Source organism: Heterodontus francisci, chromosome 4, assembly GCF_036365525.1.
Source record: "Heterodontus francisci isolate sHetFra1 chromosome 4, sHetFra1.hap1, whole genome shotgun sequence".
NCBI classification, from domain to species: domain Eukaryota; kingdom Metazoa; phylum Chordata; class Chondrichthyes; order Heterodontiformes; family Heterodontidae; genus Heterodontus; species Heterodontus francisci.
This window is the reverse complement of record NC_090374.1, coordinates 21,851,115-21,872,816: the sequence shown is the minus strand read 5'-3', so window position 1 is coordinate 21,872,816 and position 21,702 is coordinate 21,851,115. Positions and strand designations below refer to the sequence as shown.

Sequence of the window (21,702 nt, the reverse complement as noted above, 5' to 3'; positions counted from 1 at the left end):
TGCCCCTACCACTTGCCAAACCTTCAGTGGAAACTATCAACATTCTACACCACCACCCACCCCCCGGCGTCCCTAGCCTGGTCTGGCGCCAGGAAGCTGCTTCCAGTTCCATTCTGGGCTCTGGCCTCAGCGAGGGACTCAGTCGCCGTTAGCAAGATCCCGGTGGCACCATAACCTTTTCCCCAGTTGGCCCATTCAAGGCCTAATTGGCTACCCAGAGCTGCCAGGCAGGTAGACTCTGCTGTGTCGACCCGCCTCCGTCAAGATCACGGAGGCAGATATGCCTTGGGTAACCAAACTGACACGCTGTATTCTGACTTTCTCCCAGTCCTGCCTCCTAACTTACCTTTGTAGGACCAGGAATGTTCAGCCCCATGTGTTAATGCAGCAAATGTACTGCACTGTGATGTCAGCTTTCATTGTCAAAGTACGACAGTGAGACCATGCTGGTAATAAAAATAGTTTTAGCCATCCCACCAAAAAATTAGTTGCAACAATTTGAAAACCGTTAAACAAGCTATTTTCAAAATAGCAGGGATGCACATTTTCTCGGTTTAATTGTTTGCAATTTTTAATGTGCATGAGTAAGGGTTCTATTTTTAAACTAAGTTTCAATATTTATTTTTGCTCTTTAGTTTTTGTGGGTTAATTTCCACTTAAACTGTTGTCAGGTCAGGTAGTGTTTTTTTGAATACCTGAAATGGACATACACAAGTCATTTTATGTGAAACCCAACAGGATATATTTTAAAAGAAGGAATAATTATTGATATTGAAGGCCAGATTTTCTTTGTCCTACACATTATTAAAAAGTTTAAGAGCTTGTGGGATTTAAATGTTGCAAATGTCCAGGTTTGCATAAAACTTCAAACTACCCAGCCAGAAGGATGACTTGCAAAGTGGTTCAGAAGATAGTAGGATTCCAAACAAACTCGAGCATTTTCTGAGAACAATTTACTGTATATAGTTTATTTAGTTAAAAGGCTGCCTTGTTGGTCATTTGTCTGTCAAACTAATTAATTATCAATGAAGCAAATTGTACGTTTCTTTTTCATAGATAAATTTGATGAAAGCTGAGCAGATGAGACGGCTGGAGAAAGAGCGGGTGTGTTCATTATGTTGCTCATAATACTGTAATCTCAATGTTTTTGTGAGATGCAGTTTAAAAGCAATTGTTTTGTTGAAACTGTTTTTATTGCCCTAGTGTGGCTCTCTGCTTTTGAGACATAAATGCGGTATCATTATTTCTGAGGCCATACCATTTGCAACACAAAAGGAGGTCCACTGGACCTAGTGCATTTGTATCCACATTTCTGAAAAAGCTATCCACTTATCCCATTCCTCAGCCCTTTCCCCACATCATTTGAATTTTTTCTGTAAGGAGTCATAAATGTAAGATAGTCACTAATAAATCCAGCAAGGAGTTCGGGAGAAACTTCTTTACCCAGTGAGTGGTTAGAATGTGGAACCTGCTACCACAAGGAATAGTTGAGGTGAATAGCAAACATGCATTTAAGGAGAAGCTGGAGAAACATATGGGGGAGAAAGGAATGGAAGGAAATGCTGATCAGATGAGATGAAGTAGGGTTGAGAGAAGGCTAATGAGCAATATCACCGGCATAGATCAGTTGGGTGGCGTGGCTGTTTTAAATTGTAAATTCTGTGAAATGTGTTTTTTTTTTTATTCGTATAGAGGAGCAGTTATTTGAGTCTCACCATGCTGCTCAATAAAGACATCAGTTGCAATTTGTTTTGCAAAATGTACTTTTAGGGTAGGAATTAGGTAAGGTTAGTCTGTCAGAACTGATTTACATTATATGGGATATATGGCAAAGAAACAGGCAATTCAGCCCAACCAGTCCGTGCTGGTGTTTATGCCCACTCGAGCATCCTCCCATCTTTCCTTATTTAAATATATCATCGTAAACCTCTTATTCCCTTCTCCCTCATCCGCTTGTCTAGCTTCCCCTTAAATGCATCTGCACTATATGCTTTAACCGCTCCCTGTGGTAGCGAGTTCCACATTCTCACCACTCTTTCTCCCCCCCCTTTCTCCCCCCCCCCTTTCTCCCCCCCCTTTCTCCCCCCCCTTTCTCCCCCCCCCCTTTCTCCCCCCCCCTTTCTCCCCCCCCCTTTCTCCCCCCCCCTTTCTCCCCCCCCCTTTCTCCCCCCCCCTTTCTCCCCCCCCCTTTCTCCCCCCCCCTTTCTCCCCCCCCCTTTCTCCCCCCCCCTTTCTCCCCCCCCCTTTCTCCCCCCCCTTTCTCCCCCCCCCCTTTCTCCCCCCCCCCCTTTCTCCCCCCCCCCCTTTCTCCCCCCCCCCTTTCTCCCCCCCCCCTTTCTCCCCCCCCCCTTTCTCCCCCCCCCCTTTCTCCCCCCCCCCTTTCTCCCCCCCCCTTCTCCCCCCCCCTTTCTCCCCCCCCTTTCTCCCCCCCCTTTCTCCCCCCCCTTTCTCCCCCCCCTTTCTCCCCCCCCCTTTCTCCCCCCCCCTTTCTCCCCCCCCCTTTCTCCCCCCCCCTTTCTCCCCCCCCCTTTCTCCCCCCCCTTTCTCCCCCCCCCTTTCTCCCCCCCCTTTCTCCCCCCCCCTTTCTCCCCCCCCCTTTCTCCCCCCCCTTTCTCCCCCCCCCCTTTCTCTCCCCCCCCCTTTCTCCCCCCCCCTTTCTCCCCCCCCCTTTCTCCCCCCCCCTTTCTCCCCCCCCCTTTCTCCCCCCCCCCCTTTCTCCCCCCCCCCCTTTCTCCCCCCCCCTTTCTCCCCCCTCCCCCTTTCTCCCCCCTCCCCCTTTCTCCCCCCTCCCCCTTTCTCCCCCCTCCCCCTTTCTCCCCCCTCCCCCTTTCTCCCCCCTCCCCCTCTCTTCCCCCCTCCCCCTCTCTTCCCCCCCTCCCCCTCTCTTCCCCCCCTCCCCCTCTCTTCCCCCCCTCCCCCTCTCTTCCCCCCCTCCCCCTCTCTTCCCCCCCTCCCCCTCTCTTCCCCCCCTCCCCCGAAAATATGTTTAGTTAGATTTAATATAACCTCCTTACTTTTCAATTCTAGATTTGAGTTTGTTCTTTTGAACAATGACGTCTGTTGACAATTAAATTACTATTTTCTATTGGGTTTAGAGTAGATACAGGAAAGGTGAAGGAGCAATTGCATGAGAAAATACTCAACTGGAGGAGAGCTAATTTCAGTGAGTTGTAAAGGGATCTGGTCCAGGTGGTTTGGAATTGAAGATTGGCAGGTGGGATAGTAAGTGAGCCATAGGAAGCCTTCAAAGAGCTGATAGTTTGGGTACAGATGAGACACATTCCCACAAGGGAGAAAGGAAAAGCACTCAAAGTTAGAGCTACCTGGATGTCTAAAGAAATTGGGATTGAAATGATACATAAAAAGATGGCTAATGATGAATATCATGCTGATCAACTGAAAAAGAAAGTAAGAGGGGCAATGAAAGTGTATGATTGATTAGCGGGTAACATAAAAGAGAAACCAATAGACTTATAAATATATTAATAGTGAAAGAGTCGTCAAAGGAATGGTGAGGCAGATTAGGGATCAAAAAGGAAACCTTGAGGCAGAGGATATTGCTGAGGTACTAAATGATTACATTGCATCTGTCTTCACTTAAAGAAGAGGATGCTGCTGATGTCAAATATAAAGGGGAGACACTTAAACTTTTTCATGTCTGTGGAGTATCATAGTGGCAGATCGGCACATTTATGAAGAGTGCAGCCTTTGTTTAGGTTTGTGGCTGCGATGTAGTCTTTTATCTGATCTTTTCAAACTAGTTTCTTGGGAGTAATATGTAGGAATGAAGCACATGTAAGGCCACAGATTGGTTCTGAATTAACCCTGCTTTTCTTGTTTGCGTACCTAATTGGGCTCATTTGTTAATGAGGAAAGATTCAGTTGCCAATATAGTACTAGTGTGTTCTTGGGTGAAGCCTGACTGTGGTATAGGATGTGGACAGCAGAATTAGGAATGAGTTGAAGTGTTTGCAGGATGGAATTTGGGATTTCTGTGGAGTGACTATTGAGGCTGCAGGTGACAAAGACATGAATCAGGATTTCACTGATCCCTTCTCGCCAGGTGCGAAAATATACATGTAACAATTGATCTTTCTGATCCATGTGTTAGTTTTATAATTGTGGTACCGTACTTCTAGTTATACTCTGCAGTTGCATAGACTGATAGACTGTTGTTCCCCGTGTCTCCACTGGAATTGTATATATTCACAAAGTTTGTTTTTAAATATAGCTGGAAAGAATCAACCGAGCCAGAGAACAAGGATGGAGACATGTGCTGGGTGTAGGTGGTTCTTGGGGAAGTGGAGAACATAAGGTAGATTTGCATAACTTATATTAATCTTTTCAACTGTATTCATTACTACTATTTCTAGCTGCTTTTTACTGTACTGGTTATTTTTAAAATTCCTTCTTGAGTTGATGCATGCAGTTTAACCTTTTGCAAATATGATAACTTGTCTTATTGTGTTGCTGCTATGTACTTAAAAAGTCAAGGTGGCAATGAACAAAGTCATTGATTTTAACATTTGCCACCTTGAGACAGATGGGTTTGTTGCACATATATTTAATTTTTATTTGTTGATTGGCGTGAAAGTGGTATTTTAACAATGCAGCTTACCAACAGTTGGATTGCTTTAAAAGAATGGTCTTGTTCTTTCAAACAATCCAAATTTACAGGTGCAGAAGGGCTCCAGAGCAACTCGTTCCTTTCTCATAGATCAACTCATCTTCCCTGTCATATCGTCATCTGTCAATTCTTTTTCTTCAAAAAACAACCCAAAGCAATGTCTCTTTGAGCCATTGATATTACTGATATTACTATTTACTGATATTATATTTTATATTTAGAGATACAGCACTGAAACAGGCCCTTCGGCCCCCCGAGTCTGTGCTGACCATCAACCACCCATTTAAACTATTCCTACATTAATCCCATTACCCTCTCACGTCCCCACCTTTCCTCGATTCCCCTACCACCTACCTATACTAGGGGCAATTTATAATGGCCAATTTACCTATCAACCTGATCACTTACTTTTTAAGTTTTAGGACTTGAATGATTAAGGTCAGTTTAGTCAATACCAGCTGTCAGCATTTTGTTTGCTCTGATAAAAGTCAACATTGTCCAGGTTCCTTAACACCACCCCTAACACTAATGAAAGTGATTTGGGATACTGTATTCTGTAGGTAGGAATTACTTTCCATAGTATGCAGTACCCTGGATCATTTCCATTTCTGCTAGGAATGTTGTTGAGACAGGGGTCTATAGAATCTACTAACAGAAAACCTGAGAAGGAGTGGGTATGAAGGGAAAAAGTGGAGAGAGATAGAAGCTGTTAATAGAAATATGGCTTGGAGGGGTGGAGGAGGGAGGATGGAAGTAGCACTTTGCCATGGGGGGGAAAAAGTGAGTACCAGGATTAACTTGGAGAGGAATGAGTGTCAACATAATCCCTCTGGGGGGGAAGGCAAAGGAACTTACAAATCTTGAAAAATTTTATTAGGATACCTTGAAGTCATTGTCATAGAGTCATAGATCATTAAGGCACACAAGGTGGCCATTTGGCCTATTGAGTCCATGCCAGCTCTCTAGAGTAATCCAGTCAGTTTCTATCCCTGTACCTGCAAGTTTATTTCCCTCAAGTGCCTATCCAAGTCTTCCACCAAGAAAACCAGTTCATGTACCATTAATTTTTCCTTCTAACTTTAATTTAACTTAATTTAATTTAACTCACCTCCTGTTTCCTCAATGCCTGTCCACTATCTACAAGGCACAAGTCAGGAGTGTGATGGTAGACTTTCCACTTGCCTGGATGGGTGCAGTTCCAACAACACTCAAGAAGCTCGACACTATGCAGGACAAAGCAGCCTGCTTGATTGGCACCCCATCCACCACCTTCACCACCGACACACAGTGGCAGCAATGTGTACCATCTACAAGATGCACTGCAGCAAAGCACCAAGGCTCCTTCGACAGCACCTTCCAAACCCATGACCTCTACCACCTAGTAGGACAAGGGCAGCAGTTGCATGGGAGCACCACCACCTGCAAGTTCCCCTCCAAGCCATACACTATCCTGACTTGGAACTATATTGCCGTTCCTTCAATGTCGCCGGGTCAAAATCCTAGAACTCCCTTCCTAACAGCACTGTGGGTGCCCCTACACCCCAAAGACTGCAGCTGTTCAATAAGGCAGTTCACCACCACCTTAAGGGCAATTCGGGATGGGCAATAAATGTTGGCCTAGCCAGCGGCGCCCACATCCCATGAACGAATAAAAAAAAATTATCTTTGGGAACTGAATTTTTGTACTTGATTTGGAATTGCTTATGCAGCTTTATGGTCATTGATATAAAATGCCAAGTGATAGCAAACGATACCAAGCTTTTGGAATATTTTGTTGATTCTTCATCCACAAGTCATTAATAATTCCAGGTTATAAAATTTTTCTTTTCATTGTTATCTAATTTGGCTGATGACTCCATGCTAAACATGCCATGTGTTTGTGCGGTGTGCCATTCTACCTGACGAGGTTTGGCCTATGCTGGAAGCAGTTAACTGATCGCAGCTGGGGTGGTGGTAGGAGCTATGATATCCAAAGATTTAAGAAGCTAAATATTTGTGTAGGTTTCCAGCTGCAAATGCGCTTCTGTGGATGTCTGAGGACAGAATTGAGCTTGGGTGTGATTGCCTCCATGCTGGAATTTTGTGCCCACGTACTAGAGAAGGGAGGATGGTTGGCAGCTTGGAATCATGTCTCAGCAAAATATGGTGATCACAGCAACAGAATTATGACAATGTTGTCTTTAGGAGCTTGTAGGAGCCTTGCAGATCACTATTTGCTTGTTTTTATTTTTTAAAAATTAATAAATGGTAAATTGAAAATTTCATAGAATCGAAGAATCTTACAGCACAGAAGGAGGCTATTCTGTCCATCATGCCTCTGCTGGCTCTTTGAAAGAGCTATCTTTCCCTATAGTCCTGCAAATATTCCCTTTCCATGTGTATATCCAGTTGTTTTTCATGTTACCATTTGAAACTTGTAAAAACATTTTGGAACAAGTAGGCTTTTGTTCAGATTTGAGTTAACTTGAATATATGATGTTTGCAGGTTCCATTTGCTGGTGGAGGAGGTGGAGGTGCTGGAAGTATCTTGCCTGCTCCAGCAGCTAACAAGGGGCAACATTATGAACATTACCACGCTATTCTTGACCAAATACAACAGCAGCAGAAAGAAAACATTAAAAGTTTTGAGGAGAAAGACATTAGGTGGAAGATAGAGGCACAGCCGAGAGAGCCTGTTTTCAGGTACTTTTCCACCTAATTGATTGATTGAGCTGCATCTACTGGAAAAAGCCTGGGGTCTAAATACTCCCTTTTTCCTAAATACTCCGTTTCCCAGGTGAGGGAAGAAACTACAGAAAATGCAGTTTTAGCCATCGATGAATAATTTTTAGCAAAATGGAAGCTAAACTTTTTTGGGGAAGTTTTAAATGGTAGAACATTTTTAAATGAATAACTTTCATTTACAGTGTGTCTTACTGCATCCCAGAATCATCTCAAAGTGCCGCACATACAGTGAATGGCTTTGAACATAGTATCTCGTGTTACATAGGTAAATATGACAGCTGACTTGCGCACAGCAAGATCTTTCAAACAGCAATGAAATGGATGATGGGTTAATCTGTTTTCAGGATTATTCATTGAAGGGGAAGTGTTGACCATGTCAACAGGGGAACACTCCCTGAATTTTTTCCCCAGACTGCTAAGGGATTTTGCACATTAACCTAAAAACACATTAACAGGCAGTTGGGGCTTCAGTTTGACCTATCTGAAGGATGGCAAGTCCTGCAGTGTAGCATTCCTGCACTACTCCATTGCAGTGAATTGACTGTCTGGATGGAGGGCTTGAATGCATTACAATGTAAGAATGCTACCAAATGAGCCAAGCCGCCATGTTTTACACACTTTGCAATAGAATTAAAATATTGACAAGTTGCTGTATTTGCAGCTCATGGGCGAACAAGGTGATATAGCTTTTTAATATTTGAAAAGTAAATCTACATTCCCACCCAATTCGCAACTGGTGGTAAGAAATGGAGCCTCAGAGGGATCTTACATTTTAGAATTATAGAATCTTAAAATGCAGAAGGAGACCAGTTGGCCCGTCATGTCTTGGAAAGAGCTGTCCAATTTAGCCCCACACCTGACTCTTTCTCCATAACTCTGCAAATTAGTTCTCTTCAAAAATCATTCCATTGCCTTTACACCACCCTTTTGGCTAGTGCATTTCCAGATCTTAATCCTCTGTGTGAAAAGATATTCTCCTCATATCCCCACTAATTCTTTTGCCAATTATTTTAGCTCTCTGATCTTTGGTTATTAATCTATTTGGCAATTTCTCCCTATTTGCTCTGTTTTATCTGTCAAAACCCCTTTTAATTTTGAGTACCTCTATTAGTTCTCCCCTTAACCTTCTCTAAGTAGAACAGTTTGTCTGGCTTTTTACAGGGGGCCTGCAGGCCCTGTGTTTCCGAATGGACCAGGAGGCCTTCACCAGCTGCCTGATGCTGAAGCAGTCAGGAGAGAAGTGAAGAGACTTGAAAATGTGGCAAAGCAAGCAAATTCCTACAGGTTGGTTGATGAAAGAAGCTTGACTTTCTTCATTATTCTCAACAATAAGAACTCTTACCAAGTACAAAAAAAATCCTTGGTTGCCTGTGCCTACTACAGTTTAATAAGGAGTCCTGTAGACATCCATTCCTTTTTATACACAAATGCCATATTGTCACCATTTTAGTTATCTTTGGTTTCATTTTCATTGGTGTTAAAATGGTGGCTTGATCGGCTAAGAATTCCACCTTTCCCATTTGTACTCCTTAAGGGGAAGGATGTTGCTGCTGAGGAGTAGGACACTTTCCACTTCGGTTACTTGCACATCCGTTGTAACATAGGTTAAATGCAGACTACTCTGAACAGTGTCAAAGGACAGATTGCGAAGGCATGTAATGTGTGATTAAGGAAAAGACATGTATTTGTATAGCTCCTTATTGTTTCTCAAATATCTCAAATGTGCTTTGCAGAGCCCATTTTGCACAGAGCAAGATTCCAAAAATAGCAATGTGACAAGTTAGCCTGTTATTGGTGCTGTTGGTTGAAGGAGAAATCTTGTCCAAGATATTCGAGCACTCCCTATTTACTTGAATAGTAGCATGTAAAAGGCAGACATGATCTCCGTTCAGTGTCTAACTTTTAAGCGTAGCTTTTCCCATAATGCAGAACTCCTTCATTATGGCACAGGAGTGTCTTCCTAGCTTATGTGCTTGGTCCCTGGAGTGAGCCTTCAGCCCTCGATCTTACTCAAAGTTCAAAGAGAATTGTCAAACCCTAACTAAGATTCAAGTTTAGAATGTTTTCTCAGTGGTCACTATTTATAACGTTCTCCTTTTGGTAGTGCTGATGGTGTGTTGACTGCTTTAAAATGAGCCAGAATTAAGAACACGATTAGGATGACTTAGTTGTCAGATGCTTTGTTTATTGTTGAACTGAACCACGCAAACTAGGAAGGTCCTAGTTTTGCTCTTGAGCCTTTGTGTGAGTTTACTGATCTCAGGTGAGACTTGGTTTGAAGGCTAGGAAGGAGGAAAATCAGCCAGTGGTGGTTCTTATCATTGCCTTGCAATCTCTTCTGGAAAGCAAATGTTGAATCTAGAAAGGATAAGTTTGGTTGTAAACCCATCCACGATTGAGGATCTCGATGATGCTGACCAGGTTTACACAAGGATAGACAGTTTGCAAGGTATCAGAGAAACCTATGTAAGTAACAATCCCAACTTGAGGTAGTACCTTCAGGAGAAAACAGAAAATTGGAGGAAGGAGAAGGAACGGTATGACTATTTTTGAAGTAAAAATAGTATCAAATTCAGTGGAAGTTAAGTTATTTGCTTTAATGGAGGGGCCAGTAATGGTGGCTGATGTAAATTGATGAGGAATTGAGAGTCTTCAAATTTTTATTATTCGGTTATATCTTTCCAAAGAAATGAAGCTCAGTAGTATATGAATATTATAAATTGAAGTGAGGCTTTCTTGCTATGTGACTATTGGCAGTGAGTAGGAGATTGAGGATAATGGGATATGCAGTGAGACAACCTCTGTTGCAAGGCTTAGTCCTGTGAAAGTTCTGGTGGAAATTTAGAGTGGATATGGAGTTTCCACTGTACTCTCTCTTTTTTAAAAAAAAAGAACACCAAGCAAACTAATTCTAATTATGTAAATTTCACAATAGTTTGTCTTGGAGACTCTGAAGCATGGTTTTGCATGTCTGATATTCGATTTCCAGTGAATTACCCCTCCAGGAGCTTTCCTGAGGGACGGATAATGCAGTTACTTTAGCTTTTGCATGTTGACAGCATCAAAGACCATGCTAAACTTAGTTTCTGTGGGAACTGTGCCTAAAGGGATAAACGGGATAACTGTTCATAATGGATGAACGCCCATACACAAAGCAGTCATTTATTTGAAAGCAAAATACTGCAACTACTGGAAATCTGAAATAAAAACAAAAATTGCTGAAAATACTAAGCAGATCAGGCAGTATTTCTGGTGGGAGAAAGAGTTAATGTTAACTCTGGGCAGGATTTCATTCTGCCCTTGGAAACTGGAGTGGAGGCGGGGTGTCAAACAATAGCAAGGGATGCCATTGCCAAAGTTGTCCAGGGCAGGGAAGGGCGAAGATGGTCTTCCCACCCCAGGCCAATTAAGGCCCTTAAATAGCCAGTTAAGGTTGTCTTACCGCCTCCACTCATTTTATAGAGGAAGGAGGAGCCTGCTGCCTTGGGGTCGGTAGGGGTGGCGTCCCTCCTTTGGGGACAACCATAGCCCCCAGAGGGCTCCCTCAGAGGTGATGGCTGCCCTTCCACCCCATCACCAGGGCTTGGCTAACTGGCCCCAGCTACCTAACCCCACTCACCTGTCCCATGGTTTCCAGTATTTTCTCTGCAGGCATCCTGCAGTACTGGCAGTGACCACCGCTCCCAGTGGTGCTGACAGTGCTGCAGAGCTGCCGGCCCTCTGATTGTCTGCCAGCTCTGGAGGCGTGAGCTCATCCATTTAAGGGACACCTTCTGCAATGGTGGGCAGTTAATTGCCTGCCATGCAATTGCAACAGAGATCTAATGGAGGGCCAAGGCGGGATCTCCGCCTGCTTTCCAGCTCACCGCTAGGAGCCCTCGCTGAAATAAAATCTGGCCCTTTGTTTCTCTCTCCATAAATGCTGCTTGACCTGTTGAATATTTCCAGTCATTTATAAGTGACTTGCACGACACCTTTCTACTTTGCACATCTATTGTATTTGAGAAAACCTTATTTAGTTTTGAAAATCTTAGCGGTTAAAAGTAGAACAGCCCCTGCACCTCTGTGAGGCTAATATTCCCACCCCCACAGTCTCTCTAAATTGAAGTTTGTTCATTTTATGATGTATAAATGTGTACAGAAATGCCATTAAGCTACCCACGTATAAGGGCCGCGCTAAGAAAACATATTCCAATATAAACAATAGTAATTAGTGTAGAGTATTTTTTGAAAAACAAGTTTTGTTTTCTGGATTGTCGTAAAACTCAGCTGACTGAACAATGTCCTTGTAAGGAATGCCATCCACCCCTATCTGGCTGACATGCAAGTCTAGTGCATGCTACTTGGTTATCTCTTAAAGCTCTCTGAACTCCCTGAGCAACCTACCAGTTGTATGAATCTCTGTGGGATTCAGTTTTCTTTTAAGGAAGTGTTTGTAGCTCAACTGTTAGAAGTGGGAGGATCTTTTTTGTGTTTGCATTTATAATTTCTCAAATAATTTATGTCTTGTAATGAAGCTTATGTATTAGAAATCTTACTATCTATTTATCCAGGCAGCGAGGATATGCAGCTGCAGAAAGAGCAAAGCAAGTGGAAGAATTTTGGCAGCGAAAGCGGGAAGCATTACAGAATAAAGCACGTGGTGAAGGACACTTGGTATGAAATTTTTGATTCTGTTTTTTTCTAAATTGTTGAAGTGAGACTCATGGGTTTATCATATGATGTTGGTGCATGCGACTATTTTTGTAGCCTCTTTGCATTTGCACTTACTTCCCTGGCCAAGGAATGAAATCATGTGGAATTGTGGTATCCTTCATAGTGGAAGAGGAGGTAGTTGAGATACTGGATGGCCTAAAATTTGATAGAGAAGGTATTAGAAAGGCTGCCTGTACTTAAAGTTGACAAGTCACCAGGAATGGATCAGATGTATCTGAAGATACTGAAGGAAGTAAGGGTGGAACTTGCAGAGGTACTGGCCGTAATCTTCTAATCCTCTTTAGATGCCGGGTTAATGCCAGAGGACTGGAGAATTGCAAATGTTACATAAATAAAAGCAAAATACTGCGGATGCTGGAAATCTGAACTAAAAACAAGAAATGCTGGAAATACACCCTTGTTCACCTTGTTACACCCTTGATCAAAAAAGGGTGCAAGGATAAATCCAGCAACTACAGTCAGTTTAACCTTGGTGGTGGGAAAGCGTTCAGAGATGATCTGGGGAAAAAAATGAGCAGTAATTTGGATAAATATGGAATAATTAGGAAAAGCTAGCATGGATTTGTTTCAAGTATATCGTGTTTAACTAACTTGAATGAGTTTTTTTGATGAGGGTAATGCGGTTGCAATGGTGTACGTAGACTTCCAAAAAGGCATTTGATTAAGTGCCACATAATAGACTTGCTAGCAAAGTTGAAGCGCATGGAATAAAAGGGAAAGTGGCAGCATGGTTGTGAAGTTGGCTTAGTCAGAGGAAACTGTTGTGGTGAACGGTTGTTTTTCGGACTGGAGGTTGGTGGGGTTGGTACTAGGACAGCTGCTTTTCTTGATGTATATTAATGACTGAGACTTGGGTGTGCAGGGCACAATTAAAAAAACAATTTGCAGAATATGCGAAACTTGGAAGTATAGTGAACTGTAAGGAGGAGAGTGATTGGCTTCAAGAGGACATAGATTGGCTGGTGGAATGGGCAGACACGTGAGGGATGAAGTTTAAAGCAGAAACGTGTGAAGTGGTAAATTTTGGTAGGAAGGACAAGGAGAGATCCTTTCTTCCTCCTTTCTTTCTTTGGCCTCCTTGTCTCAAGAGACGATGGGTAAGCGCCTAGAGGTGGTCAGTGGTTTGTGAAGCAGCGCCTGGAGTGGCTCTAAAGGCCAATTCTAGAGTGACAGGCTCTTCCACAGGTGCTGCAGATAAAATTGGTTGTCGGGGCTGTTACACAGTTGGCTCTCTCCTTGCGCTTCTGCCTTTTTTCCTGCCAACTGCTAAGTCTCTTCGTCTCGCCACTCTTTAATCCCGCCTTTATGGCTGTCTGCCAGCTCTGGCGATCACTGGCAACTGACTTGTGGTCAATGTCACAGGACTTCATGTCGCATTTGCAGACGTCTTTAAAGCGGAGACGTGGACGGTCGGTGGGTCTGATATTATTGACGAGCTCGCTGTACAATGCGTCCTTGTGGATCTTCCAGGCGGCTCACATGGCCAAGCCATCTCAAGCGCTGCTGGCTCAGTAGGGTGTATATGCTGGGGATGTTGGCTGCCTCGAGGACTTCTGTGTTGGAGATAAGGTCCTGCCACCTGATGCTAAGGATTCTCCGGAGGCAGCGAAGATGAAATGAGTTGAGACGTCGCTCTTGGCTGAAATACGTTGTCCAGGCCTCGCTGCCGTAGAGCAAGGTACTGAGGACACAGGCTTGATACACTCGGACTTTTGTGTTCCGTGTCAGTGCGCTATTTTCCCTCACCCTCTTGGCCAGTCTGGACATAGCAGTGGACGCCTTTCCCATGTGCTTGTTGATTTCTGCATCGAGTGACAGGTTACTGGTGATATTTGAGCCTAGGTAGGTGAATTGTTGAACCACTTCCAGAGTGTGGTCGCCGATATTGATGGATGGAGCATTTCTAATGTCCTGTCCCATGTTCATTTTCTTGAGGCTGATGGTTAGGCCAAATTCGTTGCAGGCAGCCGCAATCCTGTCAGAGTCTCTGCAGACACTCTTCTGTGTGGGATGTTAATGCAGCATCGTCAGCAAAGAGGAGTTCCCTGATGAGGACTTTCCATACTTTGGTCTTCGCTCTAAGATGGGCAAGGTTGAACAACCTGCCATCTGATCTTGTGTGGAGGAAAATTCCTTCTTCTGAAGACTTGAATGCATGAGAGAGCAGCAGTGAGAAGAAGATCCCAAACCGTGTAGGTGCGAGAACACAGCCCTGTTTCATGCCACTCAGGATAGGAAAAGTGCCTGATGAGGCACCGCGATGCTGAATTGTGCCTTTCATATTGTCATGGAATGAGGTGATGATACTTAGTAGCTTTGGTGGACATCCGATCTTTGCTAGTAGTTTGAAGAGACCACCTCTGCTGACAAGGTCAAAGGCTTTGGTGAGATCTATGAAAGCAACGTAGAGGGGCATCTATTGCTTGCGGCATTTCTCCTGTAGCTGGCGAAGGGAGAACAGCATGTCAATGGTGGATCTCTGCTCGAAAGCTGCACTATTGAATAAAGGATAAAAACCTAAAAGGGGTGCAGGAACAGACATGTGGGCGTATATGTGCACAAGGCAGGGCAGGTTGAGAAAGTGGTTAAAGAGGCATATGGGATCCTGGGCTTTATAAATAGAGGCCTAAAGTACAAAAGCAAGGACTGGATGATTGCAGCACAGCAGGAGGCCAATCTATGTTTCTGCAGCTTTTTCGATCAGTTAATACAGGTTAATAAAAATAATTGGAACTCACTACTGCATGGCGTAGTTGAGGCAAATAGCATAGATGTATTTAAGAGGAAGCCAGATAATTACATGAGAGTGGTGTAGAAGGTTGTGGGGTTAATAACATAAGAAACATAATAATTAGGAGCAGGAGTAGGCCTTTCAGCCCTTTTGAGTCTGCTCCACTATTAGATGAGATCATGGCTGGTCATCTACTTCAACACCATTTTCCGGCACTATCCCCGTAACCCTTGTTTTTAATATGTCGAAACCTATCGATCTCTCTTTAACATACTCAACAACTGAGCCTCCAGTGCTCTCTGGGACAGAGAATGCCAAAGATTCACCACCCTCGGAGTGAAGAAATTCCTTCTCATCTCAGTCCAAACTGGCCTGCCCCTTATTCTGAGACTGTGCGTGTCCCCTGGTTCTGGGCTCCCCAGCTGGGGGAAACATCCTTCCTGCATCAACCCTATTGAGTCCTGTAAGAATTTTGTATGTTTGAATGAGATCACCTTTCAGTCTTCCAAATGCCAGAGAATAAAGGCCCAGTCTATTTAATTTTTCCTCAAAGGGCAATCCCTCCATCCCAGGAACTAGTTTGGTGAACCTTTGTTGCACTCCCTCTATGGCAAGTATATCTCTCCTGAAGTAAGGAGACCAAAACTGCACACACTACCCCAGGTGCTGTCTCACCAACGCTCTACATAATAGCAGTGAGACATCTTTACTTCTATACTCAAATCCTGTTGTAGTAAAGGCCAACATACCATTTGCCTTCTGAATTGCTTGCTGTACCTGCATGTTAGCTTTCAGTGACTCATGAACAAGGACACCCAAGTCCCTTTGAAATTCAACACTTCCCAACCTCTCTCCATTTAAGAAATACTCTATTTCTGTTTTTCATACCAAAGTGGATAGCCTCACATTTCTCCACATTGTATTTCCTCTGCCAAATTTTTGCCCACTCGCATAGCCCCTCCAAATCCCTTTGAAACGTCTTTGCATCCTCCTCACAGCTCACACTGCCACCTAGTTTTGTTTCGTCTGCTAATTTGGAAATATTACTTTTCATTCCCATTACGAAATAATTGATCTAGATTGTGAATAGCTGGAGCCCCAGCATTGATCCTTGCGGTACCCCACTAGTCACAGCCTGCCAATCTGAAAATGACCCATTTATTCCTACTCTGTTTTCTGTCCATTAACCAGTTCTCAGTCCCTTTCAGTGTATTCCCCCCAATCCGATGTACTCTACTTTTATTCACCAACCTCTTTGGTGGGACCTTCTCAAAGGTTTTCTGAAAATCTAAATACACCACATCCACCGATTTCCCCTTTTGTGTATTCTGCTAGTTACATCCTCAAAAAAAACCTCCAGGTTTATTAAACATGATTTCCCTTTCATAAACCTATGTTGACTTTGTCTAATCCTACCATTATTTTCTAAGTGTCCTGTTATCACATACTTTATTGTGAAGTGAGGTGAGAGTGACTGCCCTTGACATCAAAGCAGCATTTGACCGAGTATGGCATCAAGGAGCCCTAGCAAAACTGAGGTCAATGGGAATCGGGGGGAAAACCCTCCACTGACTGGAATCATACCTAGCGCAAAGGAAGATGGTTGTGTTTATGGAGGTCAATCATCTGAGCTCCAGGACATCACTGCAGGAGTTCCTCAGGGTAGTGTCCTAGGCCCAACCATCTTCAGCTGCTTCATCAATGACCTTCCTTCAATCATAAGGTCAGAAGTGGGGATGTTTGCTGATTGTGCAGTGTTCAGCACCATTCGTGACTCCTCAGATACTGAAGCAGTCCGTGTAGAAATGTAGCAAGACCTGGACAATATCCAGGCTTGGGCTGATAAGTGGCAAGTAACATTCGTGCCACACAAGTGCCAGGCAATGACCATCTCCATCAAGAGAGAATCTAACCATCTCCCCTTGACATTCAACGGCATTACCATCGCTGAAACCCGCACTATCAACATCTTGGGGGCTACCATTGACCAGAAACTGAACTGGAGTAGCCATGTAAATACCGTGACTACAAGAGCAAGTCAGAGGCTAGGAATCCTGCAGCGAGTAACTCACCTCCTGACTCCCCAAAGTCTGTCCACCATCGACAAGGCACAAGTCAGGATGTGATGGAATACTCTCCACTTGCCTGGATGGGTGCAGCTCCAACAACACTCAAGAAGCTCAACACCATTGAGGACAAAGAAGCCCGCGTGATTGGCACCCCATCTACGAACATTCACTCCCTCCACCACCAGACGCACCGTGGCAGCAGTGTGTACCATCTGCAAGATGCACTGCAGCAACGCACCAAGGCTCCTTAGACAGCACCTTCCAAACCTGTGACCTCTACCAACTAGAAGGACAAGGGCAGCAAATAGACGGGAACACCACCACCTGCAAGTTCCCCTCCAAGTCACACACCATCCTGACTTGGAACTATATCGCCGTTCCTTCACTGTCGCTGGGTCAAAATCCTGGAACTCCCTTCCTAACGGCACTGTGGGTATACCTACCCCAAATGGACTGCAGCAGTTAAAGAAGGCAGCTCACCACCACCTTCTCGAGGGCAATTAGGGATGGGCAATAAATGCTGGCCTGGCTAGTGACGCCCACATCCCATGAATGAATAATAAAAAAAAATTATAGATTCTACGACTGATGTTCGGCTCGCAGGTCTATAGTTCCGTGTTTTCTCTCTCCCTCCTTTCTTAAATAATGTGGTTGCATTTTCCACCTTCCAATCTGTAGGAACCATTCTAGTCTACAGAATTTTGGAAGATGACCACCAATACATCTACTGTCTCTACAACCACTTCGTTCAACACTCTGATCAGGTCCTGGGGATTTATCGCCTTTAAGCCCCATTAATTTCTCTAGTACTTTTTTTTTTTACTAATAATACTTTGCAGTTCCCCATTGACATTAGTCTCTTGATTCGCCATTATTTCTGGGAGATTTTTTAGTATTTTCCTCCATGAAGACAGACTCAAAGTATTTTAGTTTCTCTGCTGTAAATACTTCTGACTCCGCTTATAATGACCCACATTTTTCTTTGCGAAGTTTTTACTATCCATTTTTATATTTCTCGCTAGTTTACTTCAATAATCTATTTTCCCTATCTTAATCTTTTTCTTGGTCCTCCTTTGCAGAATTCTGAAATGCTCCCAATCCTCAGGCTTACCATATTTTTTGCTGTAATACAATCCTTGTTTTCTTTCGTCAGCCACAGTTGGAACATTTTCATTGCTGGGTTTTTGTGCATTAAAGGAATGCATTTTTGTTGTAAACTATATATTAGTTCTTTAAATGTTCGCCATTGCCTGTCCTACCATCATGCCTTTTACTGTAGTTTCCCAATCCACCATAGCCAGTTTGCCCCTCATACCTTCATAGTTTCCTTTGCGTAGATTTAAGACACTAGTTTCTGATTGAACTACATCACTTTCAAACGTAATGTAAAACTCTATCATATTATGGTAACTCTAGGAAAGGCTTATTAACAAGCTTATTAATTAGTCCTTTTTCATTGCACGATACTAGATCTCAAATAGCCCATTCCCTAGTTGGTTCCTCAACGTTTTGCTCTAGAAAACCATCTTGCATACATTCCAAGAATTCATCCTCCACAGCATTCGTACTAATCAAATTTACCCAGTCTATATGTAGATTGAAATCCCCCATGATTCCTGTATTACCCTTGTTACATGCACCTCTAATTTCCTGAGTTATTCTGTGATTTACATTTACCACTGCTGTTTGGTGGCCTATAAACTATTCCAACCAATGTTTTCTGTCCCTTGCTGTTTGTTAGTTCCACCCAAACTGATTCTACGTCTTGAACTTTAGAGCTAAGGCCATCTCTCACTACAGTACTAATGCCCTCTTTAACAGTTACCCCACCACCTTCTCCCAGCTTCCTATCCTTCCTGAATGTTGCGAACCTTTGGATATTCAGGTCCCATCTTTGGTTTACTTATAGTCAAGTCTCTGTAATGGCTATCCGGTCATGCATATGAATTTCTGTTTGAGCTGACAATTCATCTGTTTTATTGCAAATGTTGCGGGCGTTCGCATACAGTGCTCTTTATTCATTTTTTTTTAACTGTTTTTGTAAACTCTTGCCCTATCAGCTGGCACACACTTATGTTTGCAATCACTTTCCCTTCCTGCCATACTCATTATTACCTTTATTACTACCTTGATCTATTGCCTTGTCATTTCCCTTTTAACTTACTCAGTCTTCCTCTACATGATCCTTTCCCCCCTCTATTTCCCTAGTTATATGACTCGCTAGAACACTGGCCCCAATGGTACAGCCCTCACTTTGCCCAGTACTAGTGTCAGTGCCCCAGAACTGGAACCTATTTCTCCCACACCAGTCTTGGAGCCATGCATTCATCTCTTGAATCTTATTTACCCTAAGCCAATTTGCATGTGGCTCAGGTAATAATCTAGAGATTATTACTTTTGAGGTTCTGCTTTTTAATTTACTGCCTAGCTCTTCATGCTCCCTATGCAGAACCTCTTTCCTTGTCCTGTCTGTCGTTGGTACCTACGTGGACCACGACCACTGGATCCTCCCCCTCTTACTGCAAGTTATTCTCCAGCCCTGAGCAGATGTCCTGAACCCTGGCACTGGGCAGGCAACACTGCCTTCTGGACTCTCACTCTGAACTGCAGAGAAAAATGTATATCCTTAGATCAAGTAGAATGCGAGGAGGCTCATGTGGAGCAGTGACCAGTTGGACTGAATGGCCTGTTTCTCTGCTTGTTTAATTATGTGGAATCAGGGTTTGTGAGGCACAGAAGGCAATTTAACTAGCTTTGCAGTGTGCAGAAGGTTCATTGCTCACTCAGCTTATTTAAATGTTGCAAGAATATGTACCTACTCTTAAGATGTTTAAAATCGCATGGTCAGTACTTGTGTGATGGTACATGCATCTCTCCTGGGCCCAAGAATTGAAACCAGGTGATGTAAAATAGGTATTGACAGCTCCTGATGAATGCTGTACCTCCCGTTCTGAAATTGGTAGTTTTGCTCTAACTGCAGCTAAGAAGCAAAGTGAGGGTCTGCAATATTGCCCTGACTGTTGTATCAACTTTTATTTTGAAATAAGGGATTTAATCATGCTGTTTTTGGGACTAACAAAATGTGTCAGAATAGCTGACAAGTTGGACTGTGACCTCTTGGAATGTAAAGTCCAGGACCATGAAGGTTTAAGAGAGGGTCTCCTTGCCATACTCCAAGTCTACTTTTTGAAAAAAACAAAAGCTTAACTCTTCCACTTGAACTTTAGAAAGATTGTTAATCCCTTTAACAGAATACTGTGCTTTATCTCTTCAAACAATCTGGAATTGATATTTATACCCAACAAAATTGCATGTACTCTTTTAGCTGTTATGTGATTGCGAGGATTATGGTTCCATGAGCTGTTACTGAATGCTCGAGGTTGTGAAGAGACATTGAATGATAACCATTCAAAACTGGGTTCAGATCTTTTCAGATTTTTTTTTTTTCCTCTGTACGTTATCTAGTCTAGTATACCTTGAAATATGCGGGTCATTGCACTAGAAATTATTGCCTGTAATATTAGTATATGAGCATTCACCATGTTCTATAGTAATCATTTTGCTAGTTTTCAAGTGGTATCTTGAACAGGTGAATGCTCTATTAAAATAGGGAACAGAGTCAAATGAATGTGTCGTATCACAAACTGAAATTTAGAATTATCAGTTTTCGATCTTGTAAGCATGATTAATTTATTTTCTATTTTAAATGTTGGCATATGTATGTTAAATACTTGTTTCTGAGAAAATTGAGTTTTGCATGAAATATACTTGAAGATTTTGTTTATGATCATTTAATACTTCTAAATAAATGCTTGCATTGGTTAAGTTTTTCAGTAGTAGATACTGTTTAAAAATAGTTTTTACTCCAACCCCAACCACCATCCCAAGAGTTGACATTACGTGTTTTATTTTGTTACAGAAAGATGATTAAGCTTGCAGCGTTTTCTTCAGTAATCTATCTGTAAATGTTGGAAATTAGGTTAGACATCATGAAGCATCACATTCTCCAATCTAATGGAGGCACTGCAACCATATACTTAATAATTTGTATTCATGTCAGGACATTGCACTAGATTTGTTAATATTGATATTTTATGCAGATGATTTTCTTTCTGTAATGTACATTACAAAAATACTAGTGGTAAAATGTTTGAGACATTATACAGGTGAAGCCATATACTCCGTGTCACTTCTTTAAACCACGGTGTCATATCCTAACACAGCCAGGAAACTAGCTCCAGTCTGTTTTTGCATGAGAAAAATTTGTGCTGTCCAAACTCTCTCTTTTCAGCACAGCATATAAATTTCATTGTCAAACTCTCTAACTTTCTGCAAACCTCCTTCCTTTAGAAATTACAGCAGTTTTAATTAATTTTTGTTATACATGTTGGTTGTATCTATTTTTGATCACTGTTTAGTCAGTATATAAGCCAGTTATTGTGCACTGTGATGCTAGAAGTCTCAAGTCACTTGTGTAGCCCAGTACATTTAACTACAATTTAATCACAGTTTAAATAGTATTTACTAGATTACATTTGATAGTGTACATTCACAGTCAATTGCTTGTTGTTTACACAGCCTGGTCGTGAACTTGACTCTTCAGAAACTGCTTCACAATGACGCAGAAGTGACATTGTTAACTGCATGCACAGATGGCTGCATGCCAGTTTGATGAGGAGTAGCGGTTGTGCCATATTGCAAAATAATATGGCCATGCTAGCATTTTGCCCTGGAGAATATATCAATAAAGGCTAGGTTGGTCTTTACATAATGTAAGGCTCAAATAGCAGAGGTGCTTTTGTGAAATTTAGGGTGGGAAGGACTGAATCTCATCC

The 21,702-nt window shown here is 42.8% G+C and overlaps 1 protein-coding gene across 9 annotated transcripts in view; it reads left to right on the top strand.

The window, feature by feature from the left end:
- The window catches only part of nek1 (NIMA-related kinase 1), a 168,086-nt gene that overhangs the window by 43,852 nt on the left and 102,532 nt on the right, over window positions 1-21,702 (top strand). For 7 of the 9 annotated variants that reach the window (XM_068029277.1, XM_068029274.1, XM_068029272.1 and 4 more), the window contains exons 14-19: window positions 1,057-1,104; window positions 4,232-4,315; window positions 7,113-7,309; window positions 7,534-7,616; window positions 8,494-8,635; window positions 11,905-12,007. In XM_068029277.1, the coding sequence (XP_067885378.1) occupies window positions 1,057-1,104; window positions 4,232-4,315; window positions 7,113-7,309; window positions 7,534-7,616; window positions 8,494-8,635; window positions 11,905-12,007 (657 nt within the window). The remainder of the gene's footprint in view (window positions 1-1,056; window positions 1,105-4,231; window positions 4,316-7,112; window positions 7,310-7,533; window positions 7,617-8,493; window positions 8,636-11,904; window positions 12,008-21,702) is intronic. The other 2 variants (XM_068029276.1, XM_068029275.1) reach the window with 1 other exon arrangement.